A 26,720-nucleotide genomic window follows, 5' to 3' on the forward strand; every position below is an offset into this window, starting at 1 on the left:
TCATTATTATTGGTTGCTGGGGCACTGTATGACTTGCATAATCATGTCCAGGTTCGCTCTCTCTTCTGCGGCAGAAGTTAGAACATACATTTCGACGCTCGCGAGCATCTTTGTCTACCTTGCACTGGTTATGGCCATGGTCCCTTGGTCAATTGGGAACGTATCTGCGGAGCAGATACGCCTGTGGCTCCTCTTGTACAACGAGTGCGTACAGACGCGCATCAAGTTCCAACTCTTCGGCCCGAGCTTATCAGACACTCCCCGTAGATACAAAGATACGATGCTTGACTTCTAGTTCATTGCAGTCTCTGACGAGAGGCATTGCTTGGTTTCTGTCCGTTTTAGTCTTAAGCTGAGATCTTTTCTACTCCGTAGGATGCTTTTGTTATGATTACAGGGCTCGAAAGATCACGTGGGCAATGATCGGTCGCCCCTCGCAGCCAATCAACAGCAACAATTGCCTCGAGGATCGATCCTCCTTGCAACAATAACACTGAGCTGAGATCTCGTCCCTAGCTTCCTACTACTTAGTACTTAACTCACTTCTGACCTTTTGAGTTCCCACTGTTTTACTCTCTACTACCTCCAATTCTTTTTACTATCCTCTCAATACACCCTCCCAACCACCAAACAACCACACCGCAACAATGGGTGACAACAACCAAGCTACTTTCCCGGGCAATGACCCTGCTGCTCACGCCCCTGATGCCGCTGCTCTCGACAAGGGCAAGGGCAAGGCTGTCGAGGACATGGACATCAGCATGGATGAGGAGGAGGAGAGCGAGGAGAGTGACGCTGAGCCTGTATGTGTTCCCAACCGCTTCCCTGAGAACTCCGTACAGGTGCTAACTTTGGTCTCATCTAGATGGTTGAAGGTAAATATTCAAAACACAAGACTCCATGAGGCTCCGACTGATTGATAACAACTATAGATGAGGATGATGAGGATGATAGCAATCTCGAGCGCATCTCCGCCGACAACATCATTAGCGGTGGACGCCGCACTCGTGGCAAGACCATAGACTACCAGGAAGCCGCGAACAAGATCGGCGACGATGAGATGGACGAGGAAGAGGATGACGACGAGGACTTCCAGCCAACCGACAAGCAGTGATCGGATAATCTAACGACACCAATGAATGATTTGGGACGGGGCGATAATCGGATACAAAAGGCGCAGGTTATTGGGGTCTTTGTTGTTTACTTCATATTTCAGGCCTAATATTGTGCTCACCCGCGAGCTTGGATGATGATGAATAATTGCATACTCATGAATGATTGATACCTTTTGCGCTTTGTAGTCTAGTCTTGTCTTGTCTGTCTGTTTGTACATTGCTGCCGCCTCTCACGTGCTGGTGGTCGGGCACCGCGCAAAGACCCGAATGGCAGCCACCGTGTTCTTGAACCAGCAGTTTACTCTCTGCAAACAGACCACCAAGCTTACAATAGCTATTCAAAGGCTGATTACGCCTTATTGAATTCGAGATTTGGATTTCCCCTACAATCATGTATACTTGCTAAGCCGGAACGATTGTCACCACCATAAACACCGCTCCTTAGCATCTAATCTTCCTTCTCCGCATCGCATACCTCCACTATGGCTTCAAGGTACAGTTACTCTGTTACACGTCTCTCTTCTATATTCCTACAGTTAGTCTAACAAGCTATCAGGTTTCCGCGCTCCGACCTTCATAGACGCGACCCTCGCGCGTCCTCCTCCCTCTTTGACTCCTACAATGGCGATTCCAGACCCGCGAGCAGGTCCCCGGGTAATGTTGGTGGATACGGATATGGAGGGTATTCAAGCGTCGACAGGTCAATGAATGGAAATGTAAACGCTGGATATAAAAGCGCGACACCGAATTCTAAGTACGTTTCCCATTATCAACATCGAGCAATTGCGCACAACCCATTTTGAATCAAAACAAAGCTGATGGTTGAATCACTCAGGGGCCATTACTCGGACGCTGTCCTCTCGCACCTCGAATCTCAGAATGAAGACGAAGTCGAGGGCATCACGGCCAAGGTTAAGATGCTAAAAAATGTGCGTTTAGGCTCTGATATCCGGTTATGCTTGTCCTGACATTCGGCCCAGCTCACTATCGCAATTGGTGATGAAATTCGCGATACAACCCATATCTCAGATCTGAACGACTCCTTCGAGAATACGCGAACCCGTATACGGGGAAACATGAACCGCATGCTGCGCATGGCAGAGCGCACTGGTGTCGGTTGGAAGGTCTGGGTTGGCTTCTTCGCCCTGGTCTTCGTGCTCTTCTTTTATGTCTGGATTACTTAGCGCCTCCACTCTCACTGCTCTACGACTGCAACTATCGCCGAGTCAGCTTCTCGCTAAGCGAGTCGGTATGTTATTTATGTACGAACACCTTTGCTTTGGCCACGGCATCTGGTCAAAGTGTAACACGCTCACGTCATATTCTCCCTATCTAATCATCCCATCATGAGGCCACGCATATTTGGAGTTATTCGCCATCTTTTGAACTGTTTATGGCAGATCTTTGCTCATGAAACCATACTACTGTACTCGATGACATGTACTGTACATAATACTGCTAGATAAAAAGAAAGCTTGCTCTTGATAGCGCAATGACTACCATGTACTTTGCTAACTCATAGAAGCTTGATTGCTTTGCAAGTTGCCCAGCACACTTCACCCTCTGGCCTGCATGTAATCAAGGTGGTTTTTGTTTTGGTACCTTTCTACGGACCGTGGCCGTTCTCGGTCTCTCACGGAACCCTGAATAAGATACCTGGATGGATAAAGGAAGAACTAGGCTACACTAGGGACAGTATCCTATGTGGATACATAAGACTAGCAGTCAGACTCTGGTAGCGAGCTTCAGATCCCTGCTTCAGGCGATGAAGAAAACAAATAATCAGAACACCTAACATGCCCAAAAGCAACCCATACGCAGTACCCAGCGACAGCAGCACCTGAAGCAGGGATCTGAAGCTCGCTACCAGAGTCTGACTGCTAGTCTTATGTATCCACATAGGATACTGTCCCTAGTGTAGCCTAGTTCTTCCTTTATCCATCCAGATATCTTATTCAGAGGCGCTTCGTTATCAATTTATCTTGATAGATAAGCCGGAGTACTGATACGGGGTGGGAGGGTACTCCAATTGGAAGGTACCCCCCAGCGACTCCACCAACCAACCACCCCGAGTCTCCAACTCTCCAACTTAACCCCCGCCTTCTCATCCTTGCACTGCGTCTCATCTCTAACGACCAGTTGGGGTTGTAACCATGTCCGAAGATATTGTATTTGGGGCAAGCCAGATCCCACCAAACAAGCGGCGCAGCGAAGGTCATGATGGAGAAGGGAAGCGCCGCGTTTGTACCCACTGCGGCCGAGCATTCAAGAGGTCAGCAATCCGGACAATACAGAGGACGCAAGAAACACAGGGGACACAGTTGATACAGAGGATTCTGACATTGCGGACGCCAGGACCGAGCATTTACGGAGGCATTTGAGGACTCGTGAGTTCCTGATTAGAAGTAAACTCAAGTGACTAATGCAGGCCACTAGATACTAAGGAGAAACCCTTCGTGTGCCATTGCGGGTCTTCATTTTCAAGGCAGGATTTGTTGGCGCGGCATCGGAGGCTAGTCCAGCATGACGAGGCCAGCTCAGTGGCGGGCCCAGCCACTGAGATCGGGTCTGTAGGGCTACCACCGACAGATCATGGCCGTGCTGCGGATGAGCCCTTATCCAGGAGCAGCATGGTTCCTCAGCCCTATATGAGGACCGAACCATGGGCGCAACTCCCTAGCACGGCGATGGCGGAGAATGAAAGCCAGCAGCATGAGATCGTGGATGCGGGACAGTACGGTGCTGACTCCTTATCCTCGCCTGTGCTTGATAGTGGTAACTTTCTAGCATCCCGTCGACTTATCTACCAATTGCTGACCACGTTAGGTATTGATTTTGACATGCAGTTTAGGGGCTTTACTAGCTTCCTCGATAGTGTCGGTCTGGATTCCGAATGGAGTCCTCTTTTTAATGACTCTGGCAGGCATGGCGATCTTATTGAAACTAGGCCAGAGAGAGGGAGAGATGAAGCAGCGTCTCCTCAACAAGGTACCTCAACAAGAGCTCAGACACCGTTCAGCTCATGGTTACCATCCGCTCCGAGCCTGAACAAGGTTTCGAACCATGTCCCGGATACAAACCGTAAGTGATCCATCGAATAATGTGTAGCGTTTGCTAAAATCATCAGATCCTCGTGCCGTCGATCCTGAGACTCGACTCTTCAAAGTAACGGAGGATCAACGGTCCCAGCTCAAATCTACCTTGGAGAATCTCTCTCATCTACTTAATCCTGATTTCCGTCTCCCCTCAAGACACGCTATCACCCGCTATATCACCTCTTTCTTCGAGGGCTTTCATACCCATATGCCTTTCATTCATGTGCCCACATGGTGCCTCCAGGATCACTCGGCTGAGTTGGTCCTCGGCATAGCTGCTATTGGCGCACAATACTGCTTTGAAAGGAAAATATCAGAACAGTTGTTTTTCGCAGGAAAAGCAGTACTAATGGAGAGACTCGGGAGAGACGCAAATATCTATGGGTCTTCGACCAGGTCCAGATTATCGATAATCAACTTAATGGCACCGAACAATGATAACGCCAGCAATATCCAGCATATGCCGTCGGATGGAACTGTAAGAGCCTTGGTCACACTGATGGGATTCGCTGCTTGGGAGCCCAAGGCCTCAATGGTGCAGGAGTCATTGTCTTTACAGGGACTTCTGACACATATTATCAGGGATGTTGGGCTTGAAGATGGTAGCTTCTCTATACCCCCCACGCTATTGGACGAGAAAGATGATGGCACCTCCCTTGAACGGTGCTGGCGAGCTTGGATCAAACAGGAGTCAAGCCGACGAACAAGGCTGACGGCCTTTTCTTTCCTTCACACTCATAGTATCGCATACAATGTCTATCCCACCCTCCGCAGTAATGAGGTTAACCTTCGACTGCCTTGTTCAACTAAAGAGTGGAAAGCTCCCAATGCGAAGCAATGGTATGCTGCCAGCAGGGAGGTCGAAAAGCCACAATTATACTTCAGACAAGCCCTCTCCTTGCTGCTAAAGAATAGAAATGAGTCCGCCCCTTTGGATCCCATCCCGGCACCATTTGGGAATTATCTTCTTCTTCATGGGCTGCTTCAACGAATCCACATTGTGCGAGATCTGAGTCTGCCGGTCATGAGCAACACAGCAGCCCTTCCACGAGAAGAAGTGGAGAAGCTTGAGTAATATTCCGACACTCCTAAGTGCCTTATTTGTTCTGCCGCTGATAACATTCAGGCGCGGGCTTCGCTCCTGGACTTCTGGCTGGCAACAAGCCCCCGAGTCCACTCTTGATCCCAATAACGAGAATGGTCCCATACCTTTCACATCCAGCGCCCTGCTCGCATCCGCCTACGTCCGCATTTATCTGCATCTTGGGCCGTATAGACAGCTAGAGACGCGCGACCCACTGTGTATTGCCCGCGCCATTTCGTGTAGTCCTGACATTGAGCGTAGCGATGGTGTCATAGTGGCGCTGTTGTATGCGGCTCATATGATTGGAATTCCTGTTAGGTTGGGGGTCGAGCGTGTGGCCCGGAGCCAGGCCTTCTTCTGGAGTGTGAGACACTCGCTGGCCAGTTTGGAATGCGCCGTGCTTTTGAGCAAATGGCTTGCAAAGCTGGCGGGCACCATGCTCGCCAGTCCGCTGAGTGGTAAGCTTCTCAACGCCATGGCCATGGTCCAATACAATATGTGAGCTAACATCTTGGCAGACAGCGAAGACCGGATATTGCACTGGGTACGATGCATTGTCGAAGAGGCTTATACGGTGATCGATTTCGACGTAGACCTAGCGGCGTCTGTCGATTTCCAAGATCCGGGATTCCTGTCTTTGGCAGTCCTAGAGATCTGGGCTCATTTTTTTAAGAGTAACACTCAATGGCCGTTCATCAACATTCTTGGACATGGTCTGGAGAAATATCGCGAAATCCTCGTTCAAAAGAGGCAAGTGCCAGCATAAATAGCTTACCCTATACCATTTACCGACAGGATCAATCTCCAGTCGATTTTGCTACAGTACTTCTACCCTTATCTGTGGGGAATCAAGACAAGGTGGAGCATATGTACCCCAACGATACCGAGATAAGGGAGGTTCATCAACTTATCTCTGGCGTAGATTCGGGGTAGTATGCACGAGCTACCGATTTGTTGTCTGAGATAATTGAAAGGTATAAGAAGGGGTTCATGTCAAGCGACCATGGTCGGAGACACTTCTCCTCTTGAACTTGGAAGCACTCTATTCAGGCACTGGTCGACCTGTTGCCGCAACCGAACTGATCATGGAGCCTCCAACACGCATTCCGGGAACGGTGCAGTTGATCGATGCGCAAGGAATCCTTAACGTCAAGCACGGTCAAGGGACGGGCAATATCGTCCTCGTTCCGCAGCCTACCAACCATCCAGATGATCCTCTACGGTGGAGCGGGCCCCGAAAGATGACCAACACAGTTTGCGCTATGGTGTGGTGCTTCTTCATCGGCGCCATGATTTCTGGGTTATCGCCTGCCTATATATTGATCGAAGAACACACTGGTATCTCGGTTGCAGACTTGAGTACAGGCAATGGCATTCTCTATCTTTTCATGGGATGGGGGACCATGATCACTCAGAGTCTTGCGCTTAAATACGGCCGCCGTATTGTCCTTGTCGCCTGCATGGTTTTCGTCACAGCCATGACGATCTGGACAGCATTTGTCCAGTCGAGGGGGGAGTACTTTGCCAACCGTATATTACTGGGGATATCTGCTTCGCCGCAAGAGACGTTGATTGAAATTGTCATTGGCGATACCTACTTCACCCACGACAGAGGTTTTTACATGGGCCTCTACGCTTGGTCTCTCTTTTGCGGCGCCTTTCTCTCGCCTGTGGCTTCTGGTTATGTCGCCCAAGCTCTTGGGTGGCAGTGGATTCAGTATATCCTGACTATTGTGGGTGCAGCAGTCACCCTCTTAACCTTTCTCTTCTTTGAGGAAACCATGTTCTATCGCGACAACGGCTCAGTCATCACAGGCGAGACTCTTGATGCTGCGACCATGGTCAATACTCTCAAGCCATGCAAGGGTGCAGCTGCGGGCGATTTGGAGAAGATCGGAGAGTCGGAAACCCGTACTACTGCTCCACCATCTCGCGAAGTTTCCGTACATAATGATCAAGCCGAAAGTACCAGGACCTCTCTCCAAAAATTGAAGCTCTGGGGCTACCAACACCCTCAGCAGCCGAACCCGTTTAAAGTCTTCTTCCTACCAGTTCAGCTGCTTTTTACATTCCCTGCAATGTTTTTCAGCGGTCTCCTAGTCGGTGGGACTCTGGCTTGGTATAACGTCGTGATTGGTTCCTTAGCCCTAATCCTTGGCGATGCGCCATACAACTTCAGCACCAACACCATAGGACTGACCTACCTCGCTTGCTTTGTCGGCGTCACACTTGGCTGCTGCGTCTCTGGCTGGATGTCCGATTTCACCGCCATCCATCTGGCGCGCCGTAACGGAGGCGTTATGGAGCCGGAACAACGACTCTGGATTTGCCTGGTTGCGCTGATCGTTCACCCCGCCGGCTGCCTGTTGTACGGTGTCGGGGCATCGTACGGGATCCACTGGTCTGGAGTCGTTATTGGCCTAGGCCTGATAGCCATGACGTTTCCCTTGGGCTCCTCCCTGGCGTATACTTATATATTGGACAGCTACAGAGAGATGGCGGGCGAGGGCCTCGTGTCGGTAGTTCTTATTCGAAACATGATGGGTATGTTTCCTTTTTCCTGCCGGGCAGCATACAATAGACTTGACACTAACTCAGGTAGGCTTCGCTTTCGGATACGCTGCTGTGCCCATGATCGACAATCTGGGTGCTCGCTATGCCTTTGTCGCGATTGCATTGATAGGAGAGCTTTTGTGGGCCACGTGCATAGCAGTGGTCTACGTTGGGAAACATTTCAGGCAATGCACTGCTCAGAAATATTGGAGACTTGTGGAGAATCATGGTGCAAAGATACACTAAGCTGAGTATGCTTGCTGGCACTGGAGCTTATTCATGTTGATCAAGCTTTGATATTTCTGCCCATGACATCTAATACATTTTTGAGACACATCAACTTTATATACTCTGTGCAATCATTTATCTATATCTCTTCGTCAGCCTTCACCTTCTCATAAGCCCTTGTCAGCTCTGGCAGCGCCTGCACTCTCTCCAGCCACGCCTTGACACTCGGGTATTCGTCCAGCGAAAGCCCCGCAAACTCGTACTGCCTCATCCATGGCTCAAAATGGAAATCAACAACACTGGGCCCTTCGCCCTTGATAATCCATTTCCCGTCATGGCTCTTCAACTGCCCCTCCAGCACCCCAAAGCACCGATACGCCTGCGCCTGGTATCTCATGTACGCGTCGTCGTTCTGCACGGCATTATAGTGCCGGAACCAGTTGCACTGCCCCAGCATAGGCCCCAGCGTGCTAACAAGAAAGCTAGTCCACTGGTCTATCTCGACAAGCCCCTGCTGCCCTGCATCGGGATTGGCGCTGAATCTGCGCGATGTGTCGTAAACACGTAGCAGGTAGTTCAGGCATGCCATGCTCTCCCAGCTGGTGATATTCGTGTTTGGGTCTTCCAGCGCGGGGACTCGGCCATTGGGGTTTATGGCGAGAAAGTTGGCGCCCTTGACGCCGCGGGAGTCGTCGCCGAAGGTCCACCGTTCGACTGTGTATGGCAGGTTGAGGGCTTCGAGGAGGATGGCCACCTTGAAGGGGTTTGGGCCGGTGGCGTGGGCGTGCAATGTTAGTGGCTTGAGGTTTGCCATATTGTAGGATTGTATGGACGGATGCAGGTGGTGTCTGTAGGCTTCAAAGGCAATTGCATACAGGTCTATCCGGGTCTTATAGTGTTACCTTGTCCTTCGGCCATGGGCGGATACCGTATACCCCAAGTCTCCAACGATTGTGCCCCAATGATGTCATGATTGGGGCTTCCTTTTGGGGTAGCTAAGGATGACCTAACATCGCAGCGAGACGTATAAATCTAGAGTATGATTATACATATATATTTTAGTGCTGGGAATATACCAAGCCATCTTACCCAGAATTAATGCTTGTGATCAATACTCTTCTATTAGAGGTATTCTCTTCAGGAAACAACAGCCCCTCTTCATTCAAGCCTTACTTCTACTGTCAACTGTAGATTTTTGATATCGGGAGGATGGCTTGCGAGACAATCTAATTCGGGGCAACCGAGAGGAACCTTTTAATAGTAAGATATACTTAGAATCATTGAATAAGCATTGATGCAGAGAATTATTTGGGAATAGCTACCGTGAGTATTTGGCTAATACTCCGTGTATGATCAATTAACAATATGGTGTATCCTTTATAGACGGCCCGTGACCCGATAACAAACAACTGCCACCGCTATCATCAGTGACAGTATCGCAATGCGCAAAACACAGCGGTATGTATATTACACAGGAGACAAAGTATCTAAATATGTGGAGGCATCATCGGCCAGCGACGGCACTTCTTTGCCTAGCAAGCCAGCCCTTCTGGGCATCTACCATGCCGGCAGAGCCATGGCGATACCGCGAGGTTGGGACGTTGTTAGTGCTATGTAGCTTGCTCTGAAGTTCGTACCAAGATGAACTCATGAGGGCGAGTTCCCGGGTTAAAGCATCGAGTTGTTTTTGTAGTTCGCGCTGCGTAGTCGTGCGCGTTAGCAAATTTAGTTTAGGGTAGGCGTTGATCTTTGATAGGTTCCAGGCAAGGTATTGATAAAAGGTCATGTTGCGACGAGATAATAAATCATAACGAAAGGACAGCCAGCTTACCTCGCGCTCTTTGCTGACAGTGTCTTCTTCGCCCTCGGTGGCGTCGGCTTCTTCAGTGGCTGTCTCGAGCTCGCTAATGCGTTCTCGCAGTACCTTGATTTGTTCGTTTTGTTGATGGATGTACTATTCGACGACGACGTTAGCGATGTTCTTGCCTTTCTTGGATATTCTTATATCCAGCGCTGATGAGACCAGTGTCAATTTCCAACGCGAATTACCATCTGTGACTATTTCGATGACGTATTTTTAAGTACGAGTGGATCGGGAGGATGCAGAATTTCGTGTGCCACGGCCATTGCCGCTATAGTTCTCGGAATCAGAGTCTGACCCTGACAAGACATGCTCAGAAACAGAAGAAGATGCGGAGGAAGATGGAGTCTCCATCCCGCTCGAACTCTGTTCATCACTGCAGATCCCGTCCAACTCAGGCGAGAGCTCATTTGCATGCAGGCATGTTCGTTGTAACGAAAGAAGAGATCTCAATTGGTCACTAACCTGTGCACGTTGGGCTAATCTTTCATGGTCCTTCTCGATCAACTCAGAAATCTGCTTTGTGAGCTCCTCAAGGGACTGTTGGATAGCCTCTGAGCCTCCTCCAGTCTGCGCGGAAATAAACTGTGCTAATTGTTCTTTCGCCTCCTCGAGCGGTTTGAGCATCTCCTGGAGAAGTTTAGCCTTGTCCTCTTCCTGCATCGCTAGCTGTTTCGCCAGCTGCTGCTCGTCGATTCCCTTGTCAGGTTCTTCCTTAGGGCCTTCTTCAACCTCGTCCGCGTGTTCTTCTTCGCCAATGGACAGCGTGGATTCCTCAAAGCCAGCGGCTTCCAGATCCTTTTGTAGGTTCCCCTGGATGCTAGGGGTCAACATCCCCGTGGTAGGGGTTCGGCTACGAGGAGTACCGGAATACTCGTCGTCGATTCCTTCCAGCTCGCCGATTCTTCCTTTCAGTTCATGAATTTCTTTTTCAGCACCTTCCACTCGTCTTCGGAGCTCTTCATTGTCCAGGTCAACGTTGCCCTTGGTAATGGAGAGCTCGCGATTTTCTCTCTCGGACCGTGCAAGCGCATTGTTGCACTCTCTTAATTGGTCATTAAGTTTCTGTGCTTGTACATCATATTCCATCACCTGCTTCTTAAGTTCCTTCTTATCAGCCTCGAGGTTCTGGTTCCTAGACTGCAGCATCTCAATCTCCTTTGACTTCTGCTCGGCCGCAAACTTCGCATTGCGATTTGCATTAACATAGTTGTTCTTCTCAATGTCAAGCTTATCGCGCACAGCTTGGTAGTCCTTAGCCTCACGGAGGAGTTCATCGATCCTGCTCGAGAGCTTGCTATTTTGTTCAGAGGCTATAAATAGCTGCTCCTCAAGGGCCGCGATCTCCTCAGTCTTCTGATCGAGGTCTCGTTTGCTGAACCCAAACTCGCTCTTGCCGGATTTCAACACGTCGATGCGCTCTTTCAGGAAGTCCACTTCTGATTTGTAGTTCTCTTCCGCATATTCTAGCTCCAACACATGCTGTTCTTGTGCAACGTATTTCTCCCGGAGTACACTGTTCTCTTGCTTGAGTTCTTCGATGGTCTTAACCAGCTGGGACTCCCGCGATTCCCGCGCCAAATCGTCAAGCTCGTACTGGCCCTCCTCCACATTCTCAAGGAAATCCTGGAGACTTTCTTGGATCGGGCTGTCAAGTTTCTGGATCGCATCGCCGTATGTCTCGTAGCTCGCGGTGTTCCCCTTGGCGGTGATCGTAGCGGCAAAGAAAACAAGCTTGAGCAGCTTCTCCGCGTCCCTGGCCGAATTGTTCTCGGCGAACTCGATCAAATTTGGCTCTGGATCCAGTCCCCGGGGCCAGCCCTCTGACTTTCGTAGATCCAAAATATTATATTGCAATCGTCCGTGTATTGTGATCAAGTTCTCGAGGTTGGATTTCTTGGGATCCGTCACGTCGGGGAAGCGCTCGGGGTCAATGTCGTGTAGGATATCCCAGATTATCCTTCCATCTGATAATTCGGCTATCTGCTTTGCCTCACCCACGAGATCAAAGCTGTTGACCCATGCCAACAGGGCCTCGGAATGGCTGACGGTGCGCTCCGACTCCATCTTGAGCGGGCGCGGGGGCGGCGAGGGGGAGGAAAAAGCAGTCGTTAAGGAATGTTCGGGCGTCGAACAAGAACTGTCGAGTAACTGTTGAGCTGATTGCGCCCCTTAACGTGGGCGAGAACCAATCAGTCGTTCGAATTATTGGTTGAATTGACGCGTGAAGTAAGTGGCTTTCGCGATTTACTCCGTAGATTAGGCTCGGCAGTTTAGTTCTAAGGGTCAACGGGTCGGGATTCCGAACTATGAGGTAGTATGTCCGGTTTACCACTCAATAATCAACAACGAATATCATGAGATATTACCAAATTGGGATTCTTGAGACATTATATGTTGCATTCTCATAGAAGACTACAAAGAGAGAGCATCTACCAAGGCTCGTCCAGCATTATTCCGCTGCTTGAAACGCCGTAACAACAAAGACCATTACAGTTCATGGTACACAAAGCCAATGCAGACAACAAACCCCATAACCCAACAAGCCATTGAACGCCTGTTCATTATCCATAACAATGCGGCCGAAACCTTCGGACCGCCCATTTTCTCACAAAACCACAGTATGATGTTTGGAGGATCGAGACGTCGCCCTCATCGCCTTATGAGATCGAAACGGTCTGGTCCTCTTCGATGGTGGGCTTGTAAGCAGTCGACTGCGTCGAGATCTGTTGGACAGCTTCTTCCGGTCCAGTTGCGGCAAATCCCCTGTAGTTGTCAATATCATGCTTGGCCATTCGATCACGCCAAACAGTCAAGAAGTTGAATGCATACTTAATCACTACTACAAAGAACATCAGCTAGTGTCGAGCACGAAAAGTAAGGGACATACTTACGGGAGTACTCATGAGTGATAACTCCACCCTGTATCTGGTTAGATCTGTATCTATAGCGGAGACCTAGCACCTACAGCCTTCCTAACAGAGGCTTTTGCGCTATCAACAACGGCGTCTGGAGTATCCTTTGGATAAGTGACAAGGAAGGACTTGGCAAGAGCAAGCGGAAGCAGGCAGGCGACGATACCTGCGGAAAGGAGTTTCATATTGATAAGCGCTTTGCGACAGTAAGCACTTAAATGAGATTCAGAAGATCCGTGAGTCTGTAGATACAACTTTGGATAAGGGTATCTGTAAGTGGGAAAGACAGTGAGACGCTGTCGCGATCAAATGGCAAGACGGCATGAAAGGCTGACTCATCAGCGGTCACGCTCCGTCTTTCTCTTTCCGAGTCTTTGGCCGCGGTCCATTCAACCTCAGTGGTGGTCGTTCCTCCTTGTTTCGTTATCACCTCGTCTCGACCTATTTATTGTGTTGTTTCTCTTCTCCCTCCAGCTCTTGTCCTTCTTCTGTTCCGACTCGCAAATATCAGGAACTCGCGCGTCGTAGTCTCCGTCTCCGTCTCCGTCAAGCGGCATATCTTCCCTGCGGTTTCCCTCACACCATTGGGTCTACTTCGCTAGCTGTGGTCATTGAAAAGGGGGACATATCTTGCGGTAATCTAACACTTCAGTGGTGGATCTCGTGGTCTTCATTCGAGTATACCTGTGCAGGATTGGCGTTCACGTCCATGGTCTAGTTGCTTTTCTCAGGTTGGACCAAGATAGCTAGCAACCATTTACAAGTTCGGAACTTCTCCAACTCTGTTTCCAGCAAGGCAAAGGGCGTGAGAATAGATTCATATCTCCACTTAGTCAAGGGAGAATCAGAAAGAAACTGCATTTGCAGGACAAAGAAAAGAGCTGAAGAAAGAAAAAAGAGAAAAAGAAATAAAAACGAGTGTCACAGAGAGAAAAAAGAACAAAGTGAGAGAAAAGATTGGAACGAGTCTTTGAAGAGATATTGCGCTGGCCGTCGTTGTCCTTACCCTCCATCTCCATCTCGACTACTCATTCCTGTATCCGTCATGTCAGCTGCGCTGGCCTCTGATGAAGTCGCCGAGGACTACAAGAACTCCTTGGAAGACCTAACCACCAATGACAGGTTCCAGATCAGCAACTTGACCGTCATCGCAAAAGAAAACACCGAACATGCTATGGCCATCTCCCGCGTCCTGGAGAATCATATCCGAACAGTAGGTGACAGTCTTTTAGACTCCCTCTGCATTTGCCCTCGGCTGTAGTTTGACCGGCTGGACAAGTTCTAATCTTACTTTGTAGACACCACCGGCTCAGAAGCTACCTGCGTTGTATGTAGTCGACTCGATTGTGAAGAATGTAGGCACTCCCTACACTCTATTCCTCGGGCGAAACATGTATCAGACCTTCATGAACGCCTACACTCTAGTCGACTCGCAAACTCGCAGGAAGCTGGATGAGATGCTGAAGACTTGGAAAGAACCCGTTCCCGGATCTTTGGATACAAGGCCGGTCTTTCCTCCCGATATCACTCGCAGCATCGAGAACGCCTTGATTAAGGCGAGGACCGCTGCCCTTCAACAACAACAGGCTAGAGGCCAGCAGGACGTTTTCAACCGTGGCCGAGTTGCAACTCCTCCCGGCTGGCCGAACACTCCCACACCACTCCAAGTGGGGACCGGTCGGCATGCAAACCCCCTGCAAGGCCAGCGGCCTGCATCCATCGGATATCCGACGGTAAGTATCTTGTGTTGGCTTCCTAAGCATGGCTTCTAATGGTAACAGGCCGAGTCCCTTCCTGTTCGTTCAACTCCCACGCCTCAGCTCCAAGCACAAGAAGTCGATCTCTCATCTTTAAATCGGGATGTCGAAGTCCTGATCGCTGCTGCTCGAAATGAATTTGCTAACAACCCGCTCGACCCGTCTGTTCAACAACGATTGAAAGCGCTTCTCGATTTGCAGGGCATCATGCAACGCCAGCAGCTGACCCAAGAACAGTTGAAGCTCGTCCGTGATCAAGTCTCGGCACTTGCTCCTAAGCCCGCCGTACCGACAGCCCAGCCCGCTCCTTCACATATTCCAGTCACATCAGCTCCCACTATAGCTACTCCGCCTGTCGCACAGTCATTTTCTCAGCCGCTTCAGCAGCTCTTAAATCCCGGGACACTGGCGGAACTTATCAAAGCGACGGCTGCACGGCAGCAGCCCACTCCACCCCCTCAAGTCCCCGCCATTCCACAACTACCTCTCAGTAACACTCCGCAGATGCCTACTTCAGCACCAGAGAATCCACTCATTGCAGCTCTGAGAGCAAAGGGGCTCTTGCCTGCATCATCCGCACCACCAGGAGGGTCAATTTCGTCATCTACCGCAGGTGCGTTTCCATTCATAGTGCCTGGTCAGGTGCGGTATACACCTCCCGTGCCCACACCACAAGCAGTTCCCACTGCGGAAGTACAAATAAATGTTCAAATGAACACTGCTTCGATCAAGATGTAAGTTATATCTAGTAGGTTTACGTACTGGTTCTAATCAGCTCGTAGACCACGTAGCATGTTGATTGCTAGTCTTTACGAAGTACGATCGAATAGATGCGGCACCTGTGGCCGCCGCTTCTTTGCCACTGAAGAGGGGAAAGAAAAGAAGGCCCGACATCTCGACTGGCACTTCCGGACGAATCAACGGATGGCTGATGCCGCTCGGCGTGCTCAGAACCGGAGTTGGTATGTTGATGAACGGGTATGTAACGTTGCACGTCTTTGTGTTCCTTGCTAATCAGAACAGGATTGGATAAAATCTCAAGAGCTGGGGGACGACCAGATTATTACAGACGCGGATGCTACAAACGAGACCGTCCCTGGGAATGATAGCGAGTCAAAGAAGGGGCCACCTAAGCAATGGATCCGGGCACCTAACGATGCGACATTACGCAATACTCCGTGTCCCATTTGTCAGGAGAAGTTTGAATCTACGTGGTCAGAAGATGTCCAAGATTGGATTTGGCAAGACGCAGTCAAAGTGGGCAACCGCGTATACCACGCGAGCTGCTATGAAGAGGTCACGAAAGATGGTCCTCCGCGTGGCCGAGAGACACCCTCGGGGCGCACTGGGACGCCTGACTCAGTACTGGGCAAGCGCAAAGCTGAGGTGAGCTTAGTTAAGACCTGCTTCAAGGTCCATGGGTCGCATGCTAACCGCTGTCAGGGAACGGACTCACCCGGCCAAAATGTGCGGATCAAAACCGAGCCTATGTGAGCAGTTCCAGCGCTTGGATAGAATAGTCTTTGCGGACTTAACTTCATCTTATTCTTCGTGAGATATCATCATTTTTTCTCCCGGCTTAGCAGCGTGCATTTACCTGGCGGTTTGTTTTGCATTGCGGCGGTTTCTACTTTCTAGACCTCTGATCTATGATCTACAGAGATGTTAGTGCCAGTTATATAGCAATGGTGGGCTGGTGCTTGTATATAGAGGTAGTTTCACTCTCTACCAGAAACGTTAAGCGGCGAAGTTTTCTTCAGATGTACTTTTGCAGTCTTATCCTTATCCCCGCATGGTCCCTTATTAGATGACGTCGGAGAATGGATCGCGACCCGCACGGCGCAACTCCGTGGTAGGAATGGATAAGGTCTGGCCTGTCCCCATAATTATTATAAATACTTATTGATCTCACTTGCTTAACTTTCAAGACTCTAGTCCCCTTCTTAATCTTAAAACTACACCTCTGGCTGATCTAGCTCGATAAGCACTGTTCTCAATATGGCGCCATACAACATCCGGTGGGGTATCTTAGGTGTGACCCCTCCTCGCCCTACTAGATGTAAACAAGCAAACAACAGCTGACAATGGCTTCATTCAAACTATAGCTACTGGTGGAATTGCAGATGGTAAGGACCGACCCTCTCATCTCTACTGAACTAGCTATACTTACAACGTGCAGCGTTCGTCCGTGACCTCCTCCTCGACCCCGCCGCCCGCTCAGCCTCCGACATCTCCCACACTGTCGTAGCAGTCTCGTCCTCATCATCGGCTTCGCGCGCCGAGAAATTCATCGCAGACACGGGAATTCCCTCCCCATGCGCTGCATACGGCTCCTATGAAGCTCTGGTAGCTGACCCCAACGTCGACGTTGTCTACGTCGCAACCCCGCATTCGCACCACTTCCAGAATGTCATGCTCGTCTTGGAAGCAGGAAAGCATGTCCTCTGCGAGAAAGCGTTCACCGTGAATGCGCAGCAGACCAGGATCCTGGTTGAGACTGCACGGAAGAAAAATTTATTCCTGATGGAAGCTGTCTGGACGAGATACTTCCCACTTAGCATTGAGATTCGGGAGCTGATTAAGAATGGCGCTATTGGGGAGGTGCTCAGGGTCACCGCCGATAACAGCTTTGGTGGTACGCCTGAGGAGAAGTTCAGTACGGAGCATCGAATGGTGAATAAGGATTTGGCTGGTGGTGCTTTACTCGACCGTACGTTCTGTTCACTTTCATGCGCTTGGCCTGAGATTGGATGCTAATCGTATTGCAGTTGGTATCTACTCCCTCACCTGGGTCTTCCAGACTCTGTATCACACTCTCCCCAAGGAATCTAGGAAGCCTCCCTCGCGCGTCTCTGCGCATATCACGCCCTACCACCTTACGGGTGCGGACGAGTCAACCACCATTCTTCTGTCATTTCCTACAACCACGCCCTCCAACTCCAAACATCCTGGCGAGTCGCATGCTGTGGCATCGACGTCCATTCGTGTCGCGACGGATCCGGATGAGACCAACTCCGCTCGTCCTGCCATCCGTATCCAAGGAACAAAAGGTGAGATCCAGGTCGATGGACCTGCTTTCCGGCCGGAGGTGTACCGTATCATCCCTGTGAAGGGTGAGGGCAAGGGTGAGATTAAGGAGAAGAAGTTCGACTTCCCATCCAATGGAAGGGGAATGTACTGGGAGGCAGATGAAGTGGCGAGATGCCTAAGGGATGGAAAGCTGGAGAGTGAGACGATGTCTCTGGGGGAGAGTATTGTGATCATGGATGTTATGGACGAGGCGAGGAGACAGAATGGTCTGACTTATCCCGAAAAGATTGAGTCGACTGTTTACCCTACTCAGCTATGAAGTCATTCAGACCATGGACGAGTTAGATCTCATTCAGAACGACCTTCAAACTAATGTACATGGCAGCCTCGGTTGTCTATATATTGATCAACACCTGAGACAGCTCTATTCCCAAACCTGTCTTGGAAGACAGGACAAAGCCATTTACGATTCTCCTAAGTAACCGCTCATGTCACTATATCAAGAATACAGACCGTACAGCATTTTAGCAAACCGCATACAAACAAAGAAATAGCTTAGTTCTTGAAGACACCGAGAAGGCTCTTCCACACCTGGCCGGGCTCCTGGCTGGCGTCGATGCCACGCCAGATGCCGGTGTTTTTGTAGTAGTCGCAAACAGGGGCGGTCTGGGCATGGTAGGTAACCAGACGCTTCTTGAGGGCCTCGGCGTTGTCATCGGAGCGCTGGACGAGAGGCTCGCCGGTGATGTCATCCTTCATGGCCTCCTTGGGAGGGTTGAAAATCTTGTGGTATGAACGACCGGAAGCAGGGTGGACGAGACGGCCGGTGATACGGGCAACCAGGAGGGCGTCGTCGATCTTGAGCTCGACGGCGTGCTGGAGCTTCTGGTTGCGAGCAACAAGCATCTCATCGAGGCGCTCGGCCTGGGCGACAGTGCGAGGGAAACCGTCTAGGATGAAACTAACAGACCGTCAGGACTTATAGCCCAGAGGACAAAAAGATACGCACCCGTTCTTGCACTCCGTGTTGTTCTCCAGTTCACTCTTGATCATGTTAACCATAATCTCGTCGCTGACCAGGCCACCCTGGTCCATAATCTTCTTGGCCTCCCTTCCGAGGTCCGTCTTCTTCGCAACCTGGGATCGCAGCATGTCACCGGTGGCCTAGAAAAGGAATAATCAGCGCAAAGGTTCCGTTTTCGGCTCGGAAGCGACTGCTTACCAGGTGGCACACGCAGTACTTCTCCTTGATCTTAGGAGCCTGGGTACCCTTGCCTAGCTCCGAATTAGCTGTTATTCAGGAAGACTCCGTATAATCCCAACATACCGGCACCGGGAGGTCCCATAAGAATGATGCGCATGTGCTCCGCGACCGACTTGGGCTTGGATTCACCGCCGACAAGGCGGGTTTCCAAGTCCTCAATGCGGGCTTCGAGCTTTCCAATCGTGGACTTGAGTCCAGCGACCACGTCATCTGTGATGGGAGCCATTGCGAAGGAGTAATGTGGAGGGAGTATAATCGATAACTCTAGCGAAAGAGCTTCTCGGGGGGAGATCAGGACGAGAAATTGGGGTGGAAGAGAAGAACGGGGAAATGGACGGAAGGACGGAAACTGGGAGGGATGCCGGCGGATGCTGGGGTGAAGAAAACGAGACCGAGAGCGGAGGATGCACCCGCTGCTCCGAGGCTTGTTCGGACAACCACCGCCACCGGCTCTAGGTAGGCAGATAATGGCTATATCGGTTTGTGTAGATTGTGCTTCAGTCGACTATATTCAATTATTCGTCTACATAGATCTTCGTAGGGTTGAGCGCAGTGCAGCTCGAAGTCGAAGTATATTTCTGCCTCAGGCCACAAGGAGGCTAGTGGCTAGCAGCTTCAGCCACTGTGGCACAAGCAGAGCTAAGCGTTACTCTTGGACAACCAACAGCCTAAGCTTCATCTCCATCGTCATCCCCATCAGCCTCCATCGCCTTCTCCGTCACGCTTTCCTTCAATCATCCTCCTCCTCCCTTCTATCTATCAAAACGCTGCCTAGAATTTCGTCTTTTTCTGGTCTTGTTCCGCCATGCCTGCTACCACGGCGGACACTCTCTCCCTCGTCACACGGACCGTCACCGTTGCTCCGCTGGTACTTCTCTCCGTCGCAGATCACTATGGACGCTCCGCCAAAGGAACCCGAAAGCGAGTGGTTGGTGTGCTACTAGGGGAACACATGGGTGGAAATGTCCGGGTATCAAACAGTTTCGCCGGTATAATCTAGCATCTGCGCCTATTCGGTGTATCGCTAACTTGTCCCAGTCCCATTCGAGGAGGATGAGAAGGATCCGTCCGTCTGGTTCTTAGATCACAACTTTGTCGAGTCAATGCGAGACATGTTCAAGAAGATTAACGCCCGCGAGAAGCTGATCGGATGGTATCACTCCGGGCCGAAACTGCGCGCTTCCGATCTTGAGATCAACGAGCTATTCAAGCGATATACACCAAACCCTCTACTGGTCATTGTCGATGTGCAACCGAAGGAGGTTGGTGTACCAACCGATGCCTACTTTGCGGTGGATGAGATCAAAGATGTAGGTTCGGCCGATATCTGACCACGGCACAAGCTAACTCCTTCAGGACGGTACCACTACATCTCGAACGTTCGTGCACACTCCATCTACGATCGAGGCAGAAGAAGCAGAGGAGATTGGTGTGGAACACCTACTCCGAGACATCAGAGACGTTGCTGTCGGGACCCTCTCCACCCGCATCACATCGCAACTTCAGTCCTTACAGGGCTTACACCTCCGCCTGCGTGATATCGGCCAGTACCTCCAAAAAGTCCTCGACCATGAGCTTCCAGTCAACCACGCTATTCTCGGTAACCTCCAGGATGTCTTCAACCTCCTTCCCAACCTATCCACACCCGCCACCACCCCTCGCGTCGGCGGCGAGCCAGAGCAGTCCACAGACAACGCCGAGTTGGCTCGCGCTATGAGCATCAAGACAAATGACCAATTGATGGCCATCTACCTGAGCAGCTTGGTTCGCGCTGTCACCGCGTACCACGACTTGATTGAGAACAAGATTCAGAATCGGCAACAGCAGGAGGAGGTTGAGCAGAAGAGGGAGCAGGAGGCCAATGCCGCGAAGTACGAGAAGGATGGCGCAAAGAAGGCCAATGGTACTTCTGAGCAGAAGGAGGACGAGTCTAAGGAGAAGAGCAAGCGGTAGATAGTTACCGAGTGAATATTATATGATCTAGATCGGTGCATGAAATGCACACTACGCTTTCATGACTAAGATTTGGCTACGTATGCGAGCATGCAGCGATACTGGCGCACAGATTGTGTACCCTTACCTCGTTATGACGATGTAAGCCGAGTAGGATGGCAAGCAATCCTGGTGATTTGAGGTGCGACACTGCTGTCTACATCACCCTATGGTTGTAGGCTGAATGATGACCTAACATCGAATGGGCGAACTGGAATTCCATTCGAACCGGACATTGCCTGCTAGTCCGAGCGGCGTACATCGTCAGATGTTCTCGTAGCCGCTATGAAAAGGATGTTCGCCGTAGGACAATGCGCGGCCATTGATGCGACTCAGGAGCAGACGGGGCACACTTCCTATCTTAGACACGTATTCGGGTAAATATAGAAGTCAGCTATAATTCTGCACTTGCTTTGATGGCTCAATACAAGGCGGATAGCAGCCTTGACTTCGTCGTGCATGGTCCGTTCCGGGAACACGACTCTCTCAGCCTATTTAGACCAAGCACTGACTGTTTGGTTGCTAAAGGGTGGTCAGATATATAGTCCCTAATTACCATATATTTTCTCCATTATTGTGATGTAGAGGTTACTCGCTAGAGCGACCTCGATCATGCCAATTCCTGTAAGTTAATCGTTGATCGTCCTAAGCTGGTTTCAACGACCTGGTGAAAGTAGTGGATCTAGATTGCGGTGCCGATGAACCTACCTTCTTTCAGCGTCAGCATACTCGAGTCTTCCGTTGAAGCAGTAGGGAAGACTAGTGTATATCTATTGTTCCATGTTTCAGGCAGGCTAGACTGGAAGCGGATTAAGCCTCTTCTTTGGTAGGTTGCGGGTGGTTCAGGCCTGAGCGTCTTTAGACAAGTTAGGGTTTCGACTTGGAGTGACGGATTTAAAGTATATGTATGGCGCCTGGTCCACGCAGGAAACCTCGAAAGACCTTACTTTCCTTCGTGAGCCCCAGAGGATATATCCAATAGCCAATAGGTATTTGGAGGTTATTCTGCTATAGGTTACCTGGTTCTGCTGTTCGAAAGCGCTGAGGCTGGGTTACAACAGTATCAGTAGGAGATTGCAAAGCTTATGCACAGCCTTCCAGGCAATTATTACAGGTGCAAAAATGTGTGATCGATCTTCTTATTGATGAAAATGCAGTAAAGTGTGTGAGTGCTGAACAGTAAAGCATAAGAAAAAAAAAGAACAGGGCCGACCGCGACTCGAACGCAGGACCTAGCGGAAACATGAAACTGCAGCCGCTTGCTCTACCAAACTGAGCTATCGACCCGATAGATGATAAAAATGCTTGGTTTTTTGTTCTGTCAGACAACAATTACAAGTGCGCCTCTTGTATAGACCGAACAACATCCCGACTGCAGCCCATGTATAATGTTATTCTCCCGAATCCCTACAGTTCATAACTTATGTTTGCTCTTGGATGACTGCTGGTGGTGGTAGACGGATATATGTATCAGCCCTAATGTCTATGTATGTCTAGGAAAGTTTACCGGAGTGGTTCGTGTCGGCAAGATATGCAAGGCATACATTGACTATCTCTAGCCCGCTAGCACCTCGGAATCGAGTGACCGTCAATACAGCCGTGTATAATTAATGTAGTTCATTCTTCCGATTGCGTCGTACAGTCGCATACGCAGGCTGGTATTGCGTGTTGAGGAACATGGAGGTGGTTCAATTTCACCCACCCCATCCGGCACACAGCGCCGCAATCTCCCCTCGATCAAGGGTCACAACTCGGCTCCCTTCGTCCTCCCCACTTGGACCAAGTGCTGGGCAAAGCGCAGCCATCAGGCAGGCCAGAATATGCTTGCAAACCGGGGGTGCTGACTCTGGGTGCAGCGGTAGTGTGCCACTGAAAGAGTAAGCGTGGTAGTAAGCACTTGTGTCTGGTGTGTCAGCGTCAGCACTAGCATGGTCACCGGCGTGATTGCGGTCGAATCCAGCATCCATAACGTCGGCTGTCTCGGTCTGACTTGATGGGGACGAAGACGGGGAAGGAGATGATGGCTCCGGGCCTAGATCGCGAAAAGCAGATATCGCAAATGATGGACATGTGCAATTCCAGGCTTCAATGCGGACCTCGTAACCTTTTTCTTGCCACGCCTGTCTTTGCCTCTGCGCTTGGTGGTGGTCTCCTCCACCAGGCTGTCGCAATGCAGGGAACGATGACCGCGGTGTACTTGTGACGGTCGATGCAGAGGTCACGAAGAAGAAGTCTTCTAATGCCGTCTTAGCTGGACCCTTGATTTCCATTTGAGTTCGAGTTTGAGTTTGAGTTTGAGTTACGGCACGTTCGTCTCCAGTCTCGGCTGACATGTCGTGCTGTGTTCGAGCATGACTGCGAACCCGTCTAACGAGCCCGCGGTCCAGGATATCCAAGGCAAGAAGGAACTCATTGGGAAAGATGCAATGCAGGGTCAGCATCAGCGGTTTGAGCGTTTCTAGCTGCGCTGTTGGAAATGCGGATGGCTGGGCCTGGTTTAGGCGAGTGTGACCATGGCGTTGTGTCTGGGGTTGGGTTCCGAGCTCATCTTCTCTTGTCTGTGCTGCATCCGGCGTGGTGAGATGAGATACTTGGGTAAGGAGGTTGTTGATAAACTGTGAGGATAGTGGAAAGGTCATGTTTCCGGCCCTTCATCTGTATAGCATGTAGTATCTCAATATATATCGGCCAAGTGGCCAATTATGTATAGAAAATGGACCCGTTGGTCAAGAACCAGCCTGCAAGCCCGATCATCCCTGAGGCAGTGTCCACGCAACATAGAGTGAGCCCATGACCCCGGCTCGTTCGGTGTCCCCCGAGAAACATACTGCAGCTTGCAAGGTTGATTGACAGAGTTGGAGTGGGCGCTTGGCAGCCAGAACCGCCGCTGACTCAGAAATTCTCCGAAGCGCATGCAAAGCCAACTTTAATTTTACATCCCTGTACAACATCATACCAGCCGGTACCGCCAGCCCACGAGGTGCACACCCGGTGAGAGAATAATACTGTATGGAATCGTACACTCCAACCCACCCGTTCTGTCATAGTGAGCTTGTGCTTTTCGATCCAGCCACAAACACAAACAACCCCTGCCATAGAGCCTTTGAATTGGCAGCCACTGGGTCACACACTGTCCGCCCGGAACTAGACAAAATGTCTTCCGAAGATCGAGACGAGGCGTACGAGGAGAAGAATGTACATCAGGTGTACCAGCAGATCGCGAAACATTTTTCGGCGACGAGATACAAGGTTTGTTCCGCCGGCCCCGGGCCTGTAAACAGCTGTTAACGAATTCAGCCTTGGCCGATCGTGGAACGCTTTCTTCAAGAGCAGAGCCCTGGCTCAGTTGGGCTAGATGTAGGATGTGGCAATGGCAAGTATCTGCCTGTAAATAAGAATGTCTACATTGTGGCATCTGACCGGTACGTATGTGTATGGGTTGTCATTGGCTACATATTTGGTCCGTTTCGTCTATGTACATTGATTGATCGTTTCTTCCTTGCCCATCATAAAACAAAAGAAAAGTGTCTCATGCGACACCTGAGTTGATACCCCAACTGACCATTGTAGATCCGAAAACCTCGCGCGGGTTGCCAGCCAGCATGAGCCGCACTCGACAATTCTGGCAGACATATTGAACCTGCCACATCCCGACTCGTTCTTTGACTTTGCCATCTCAATTGCCGTCGTGCATCACCTGTCTACTCCAGAAAGGAGGATCCAAGCGATTCAAGAGATTCTGCGCACGTTGAAACCTGGCTCCGACGATAGCCCCGGTGGCAAGGCATTGGTATATGTCTGGGCTCTTGAGCAAAAGACCAGCCGCAGAGGCTGGGACAAAGGAGATGACCAGGATATCATGGTCCCCTGGGTCCTGAAACCCCCCAACCCCGGGAACCCTGACGCCGAACCCAAGATATTTCACCGATACTATCATCTTTATCAGGCAGAGGAACTTGAGCGGGACATTGTGAGCGCAGGCGGCCGTGTGCTGGAGTCAGGATACGATAGAGACAATTGGTGGGCGATCGCAAGTCGAGTAGACCAGGAAAAATGATCGAGTCGTGAGTGTGTTCACTCCGAGATCCAGCCTCGGAGTATTTTTCGACCTTGCGACGGTAAAAAGCAGAGTCAATAGGCCACCGTGTAGGGGCTTGACCTCTCAGTTGTATGGAGGAGAAATTTCGCAAAATCGTCTATGAGAATCCCTCCCTAAGAATCAAAACACCTCCAGCGCTATGCAATTCGTAACAACGCAAGACCAACAAAAGAAAACTGTCACGTCTAGGGAAGCGTTCGCGGGGGAAGTCCGAGATTTGGACCCAAGTGGCCCGGATGGCCTCTTCCCAAATCCAGTGGTGGTCCTATCCGGTAGGCATCTCGTGGAGGTATTTGAGGCGGAAACGGCGGAGGGGCGTATGCGGGAATGCCAGCAGCAGGAACGCCAGCGGTGAGCTCCTGGACCGACGGAAGCTGAGGGGGAAGATGGATAGATCGTGACGCGGAGCCCTTTCTTGGTCGGGATAGGGATGTACTCGCTCTGCGGGTTCTGGTCGTCGGGGGATCAATCGCTGAACTGGAGAGTGAAAACGGGACCACGCCAGCTCGACGCGCCATCTCTTGCTCGCCCAGCTGCCAATGCATCGCTTCTGCAGCCCGCCATGGAATCGCCATCTCCTCTGCCACTTTGGACCACATCTCGGCCTTGAACCTGTTATCCAACGTCAGCAATCGCATGCCCGGCACTAGTCAGAACTCCTTAAAAAGCATAGAATACCTCTCATAAAGACGTGCGAGTTTGTTTTTCTTATCCTCGTCCCATTCACTTCGTCGCTCCAAGTAGTTTTGGTAATGAAGGCGGCAGCTGATTGCACTCCGTCCCGGTAGTCGTTTGCTGATGTCCTCCCACTTCATGCCGCTGCCCCGCAGCTCGATGATCAGGGCGTCCTCCTCTGGAGACCACTTCGACTGCTTCTTCGCTGGTGACTCTGCAGTGTGAGCCGGTTGCAGGCGCTTCGTCCCAGCACCAGCTGGAACCTTGGCAGTAAGCGGGGGCCCCGAGGACGCCGAAGGCACCGATGGCTGGGTTGCCAGACCAACCCCAACTGGCGGTGGTGGTGGTGCAACCGGAGCCATTGGCGGTAGCGGATGCATAGCAGAAACAGGCGGGAGGGTTGAGGTGTTGCTCATCATGTTCATGGGGGTGGCTTCCTCCTCATCTTGGGGCTTCAACAGCAATGAGATATCCACTTTGGCAGGAGGTGGTAGGATAGGATGGTTTTGTAACGCAATCATATGCGCGATTCACAGCGTGTAAGTCTTGCTCAAAATGCGGTAGTAGATGGAGATAGAGCAGCATACGTCGAGATAAAAAGGAGGGTCTCAAGTTCTCGCTGTCGCCGCTGCCCTTGATGCCCGATATTTAGATGGGGTGCTGAAGTGCAGTGCAGAGCACGTTCTGACAATTGACACTTGACGGTGGCAACAGGCGTCCAAGTAGTCCACTCACAGCCCTGCCGAATCGAGTAGGACAAACAGGCTGTAGATCAAACAGACGGCCAACCTTAAGACGGTATAATAAGTACCGGCACGTTCAGTAGCCTCGTTAGCCAGTTCCTTGCCTTAATTCTTGGATGGCGGGTAAGGCGATAGAAGCAGCCGATATGCCTTGCACCAGTAACGGAACTACACTCAGATCAAGTCAAGTTAGGTATGGTGAAGCTGCCCTGCGGAGGCTGAGTCGCTTCGGAGCGTTTCCTATCACGGGCCAACCACAGACGATGATCTAAGTAGAGGTAGAAGCGAAGTAACTCCGAGTACACCAAA

At 50.7% G+C, this 26,720-nt stretch overlaps 14 protein-coding genes and 1 non-coding gene across 15 annotated transcripts; 8 read left to right on the top strand and 7 right to left on the bottom strand.

Annotated features, from left to right (window-relative positions):
• The first annotated feature begins 32 nt into the window (after positions 1 to 32).
• BDW74DRAFT_162572 (histone H2A.Z-specific chaperone CHZ1) lies at positions 33 to 1,418 on the top strand. The gene is made up of 3 exons (XM_073725981.1): positions 33 to 803; positions 866 to 875; positions 933 to 1,418. Exons 1-3 carry the CDS (start codon positions 648 to 650, stop codon positions 1,112 to 1,114), a joined length of 348 nt encoding a protein of 115 aa, XP_073578759.1. The 5' UTR covers positions 33 to 647; the 3' UTR covers positions 1,115 to 1,418.
• Positions 1,419 to 2,615, top strand: BDW74DRAFT_162575 (SNARE domain- containing protein). The gene is made up of 4 exons (XM_073725982.1): positions 1,419 to 1,608; positions 1,672 to 1,869; positions 1,951 to 2,044; positions 2,096 to 2,615. The coding sequence occupies exons 1-4, from the start codon at positions 1,598 to 1,600 to the stop codon at positions 2,297 to 2,299; spliced, it is 507 nt and encodes a 168-aa protein (XP_073578760.1). The 5' UTR covers positions 1,419 to 1,597; the 3' UTR covers positions 2,300 to 2,615.
• A 603-nt stretch (positions 2,616 to 3,218) lies between these two features.
• On the top strand, positions 3,219 to 6,060 carry BDW74DRAFT_188742 (uncharacterized protein; the record flags this gene model as incomplete). Its single annotated transcript, XM_073731799.1, has 7 exons — positions 3,219 to 3,387; positions 3,471 to 3,502; positions 3,552 to 3,890; positions 3,942 to 4,196; positions 4,243 to 5,281; positions 5,337 to 5,752; positions 5,813 to 6,060. Exons 1-7 carry the CDS (start codon positions 3,269 to 3,271, stop codon positions 6,058 to 6,060), a joined length of 2,448 nt encoding a protein of 815 aa, XP_073578761.1. The 5' UTR covers positions 3,219 to 3,268.
• A 319-nt stretch (positions 6,061 to 6,379) lies between these two features.
• On the top strand, positions 6,380 to 8,093 carry BDW74DRAFT_171117 (uncharacterized protein; the record flags this gene model as incomplete). Its single annotated transcript, XM_073727263.1, has 2 exons — positions 6,380 to 7,838; positions 7,897 to 8,093. 2 exons carry the CDS (start codon positions 6,380 to 6,382, stop codon positions 8,091 to 8,093), a joined length of 1,656 nt encoding a protein of 551 aa, XP_073578762.1.
• A 121-nt stretch (positions 8,094 to 8,214) lies between these two features.
• Positions 8,215 to 8,889, bottom strand: BDW74DRAFT_188746 (glutathione S-transferase family protein; the record flags this gene model as incomplete). Its single annotated transcript, XM_073731800.1, has 1 exon — positions 8,215 to 8,889. The coding sequence occupies one exon, from the start codon at positions 8,887 to 8,889 to the stop codon at positions 8,215 to 8,217; it is 675 nt and encodes a 224-aa protein (XP_073578763.1).
• Positions 8,890 to 9,956: 1,067 nt separating this feature from the next.
• Positions 9,957 to 10,365, bottom strand: BDW74DRAFT_162581 (uncharacterized protein). Its single transcript, XM_073725983.1, has one exon. It carries the CDS (start codon positions 10,350 to 10,352, stop codon positions 10,134 to 10,136), a length of 219 nt encoding a protein of 72 aa, XP_073578764.1. The 5' UTR covers positions 10,353 to 10,365; the 3' UTR covers positions 9,957 to 10,133.
• A 1,921-nt stretch (positions 10,366 to 12,286) lies between these two features.
• Positions 12,287 to 13,110, bottom strand: BDW74DRAFT_162584 (uncharacterized protein). Its single transcript, XM_073725984.1, has 4 exons — positions 12,905 to 13,110; positions 12,831 to 12,858; positions 12,769 to 12,778; positions 12,287 to 12,702 (listed from the first exon to the last, which is right to left on the bottom strand). Exons 1-4 carry the CDS (start codon positions 13,034 to 13,036, stop codon positions 12,597 to 12,599), a joined length of 276 nt encoding a protein of 91 aa, XP_073578765.1. The 5' UTR covers positions 13,037 to 13,110; the 3' UTR covers positions 12,287 to 12,596.
• A 152-nt stretch (positions 13,111 to 13,262) lies between these two features.
• On the top strand, positions 13,263 to 16,472 carry BDW74DRAFT_162587 (putative mRNA cleavage factor complex component Pcf11). Its single transcript, XM_073725985.1, has 6 exons — positions 13,263 to 14,064; positions 14,150 to 14,584; positions 14,633 to 15,342; positions 15,391 to 15,586; positions 15,632 to 15,994; positions 16,052 to 16,472. Exons 1-6 carry the CDS (start codon positions 13,897 to 13,899, stop codon positions 16,100 to 16,102), a joined length of 1,923 nt encoding a protein of 640 aa, XP_073578766.1. The 5' UTR covers positions 13,263 to 13,896; the 3' UTR covers positions 16,103 to 16,472.
• Positions 16,473 to 16,522: 50 nt separating this feature from the next.
• BDW74DRAFT_105383 (Gfo/Idh/MocA family protein) lies at positions 16,523 to 18,075 on the top strand. The gene is made up of 4 exons (XM_073721603.1): positions 16,523 to 16,640; positions 16,714 to 16,734; positions 16,788 to 17,318; positions 17,377 to 18,075. Exons 1-4 carry the CDS (start codon positions 16,607 to 16,609, stop codon positions 17,955 to 17,957), a joined length of 1,167 nt encoding a protein of 388 aa, XP_073578767.1. The 5' UTR covers positions 16,523 to 16,606; the 3' UTR covers positions 17,958 to 18,075.
• Positions 18,076 to 19,334, bottom strand: adk1 (adenylate kinase ADK1). The gene is made up of 4 exons (XM_073721602.1): positions 18,966 to 19,334; positions 18,861 to 18,913; positions 18,648 to 18,802; positions 18,076 to 18,599 (listed from the first exon to the last, which is right to left on the bottom strand). The coding sequence occupies exons 1-4, from the start codon at positions 19,126 to 19,128 to the stop codon at positions 18,194 to 18,196; spliced, it is 777 nt and encodes a 258-aa protein (XP_073578768.1). The 5' UTR covers positions 19,129 to 19,334; the 3' UTR covers positions 18,076 to 18,193.
• A 241-nt stretch (positions 19,335 to 19,575) lies between these two features.
• On the top strand, positions 19,576 to 21,241 carry rpn8 (proteasome regulatory particle lid subunit RPN8). The gene is made up of 3 exons (XM_073725986.1): positions 19,576 to 19,891; positions 19,941 to 20,212; positions 20,259 to 21,241. Exons 1-3 carry the CDS (start codon positions 19,708 to 19,710, stop codon positions 20,853 to 20,855), a joined length of 1,053 nt encoding a protein of 350 aa, XP_073578769.1. The 5' UTR covers positions 19,576 to 19,707; the 3' UTR covers positions 20,856 to 21,241.
• An 857-nt stretch (positions 21,242 to 22,098) lies between these two features.
• Positions 22,099 to 22,181, bottom strand: BDW74DRAFT_t202. The gene has a single exon. It is a non-coding gene; the product is annotated as a tRNA-Cys (tRNA).
• A 192-nt stretch (positions 22,182 to 22,373) lies between these two features.
• On the bottom strand, positions 22,374 to 23,695 carry BDW74DRAFT_188749 (uncharacterized protein). Its single transcript, XM_073731801.1, has one exon. It carries the CDS (start codon positions 23,531 to 23,533, stop codon positions 22,589 to 22,591), a length of 945 nt encoding a protein of 314 aa, XP_073578770.1. The 5' UTR covers positions 23,534 to 23,695; the 3' UTR covers positions 22,374 to 22,588.
• On the top strand, positions 23,454 to 25,004 carry BDW74DRAFT_188753 (tRNA (carboxymethyluridine(34)-5-O)-methyltransferase). The gene is made up of 4 exons (XM_073731802.1): positions 23,454 to 23,697; positions 24,061 to 24,143; positions 24,192 to 24,316; positions 24,465 to 25,004. The coding sequence occupies exons 1-4, from the start codon at positions 23,685 to 23,687 to the stop codon at positions 24,949 to 24,951; spliced, it is 708 nt and encodes a 235-aa protein (XP_073578771.1). The 5' UTR covers positions 23,454 to 23,684; the 3' UTR covers positions 24,952 to 25,004.
• On the bottom strand, positions 25,005 to 26,358 carry BDW74DRAFT_105409 (MYB DNA-binding domain protein). Its single transcript, XM_073721605.1, has 2 exons — positions 25,672 to 26,358; positions 25,005 to 25,605 (listed from the first exon to the last, which is right to left on the bottom strand). Exons 1-2 carry the CDS (start codon positions 26,187 to 26,189, stop codon positions 25,179 to 25,181), a joined length of 945 nt encoding a protein of 314 aa, XP_073578772.1. The 5' UTR covers positions 26,190 to 26,358; the 3' UTR covers positions 25,005 to 25,178.
• Positions 26,359 to 26,720: the final 362 nt, after the last annotated feature.

Source organism: Aspergillus multicolor (assembly GCF_047715735.1).
Source record: "Aspergillus multicolor strain CBS 133.54 unplaced genomic scaffold BDW74scaffold_42, whole genome shotgun sequence".
Classification (NCBI taxonomy): domain Eukaryota; kingdom Fungi; phylum Ascomycota; class Eurotiomycetes; order Eurotiales; family Aspergillaceae; genus Aspergillus; species Aspergillus multicolor.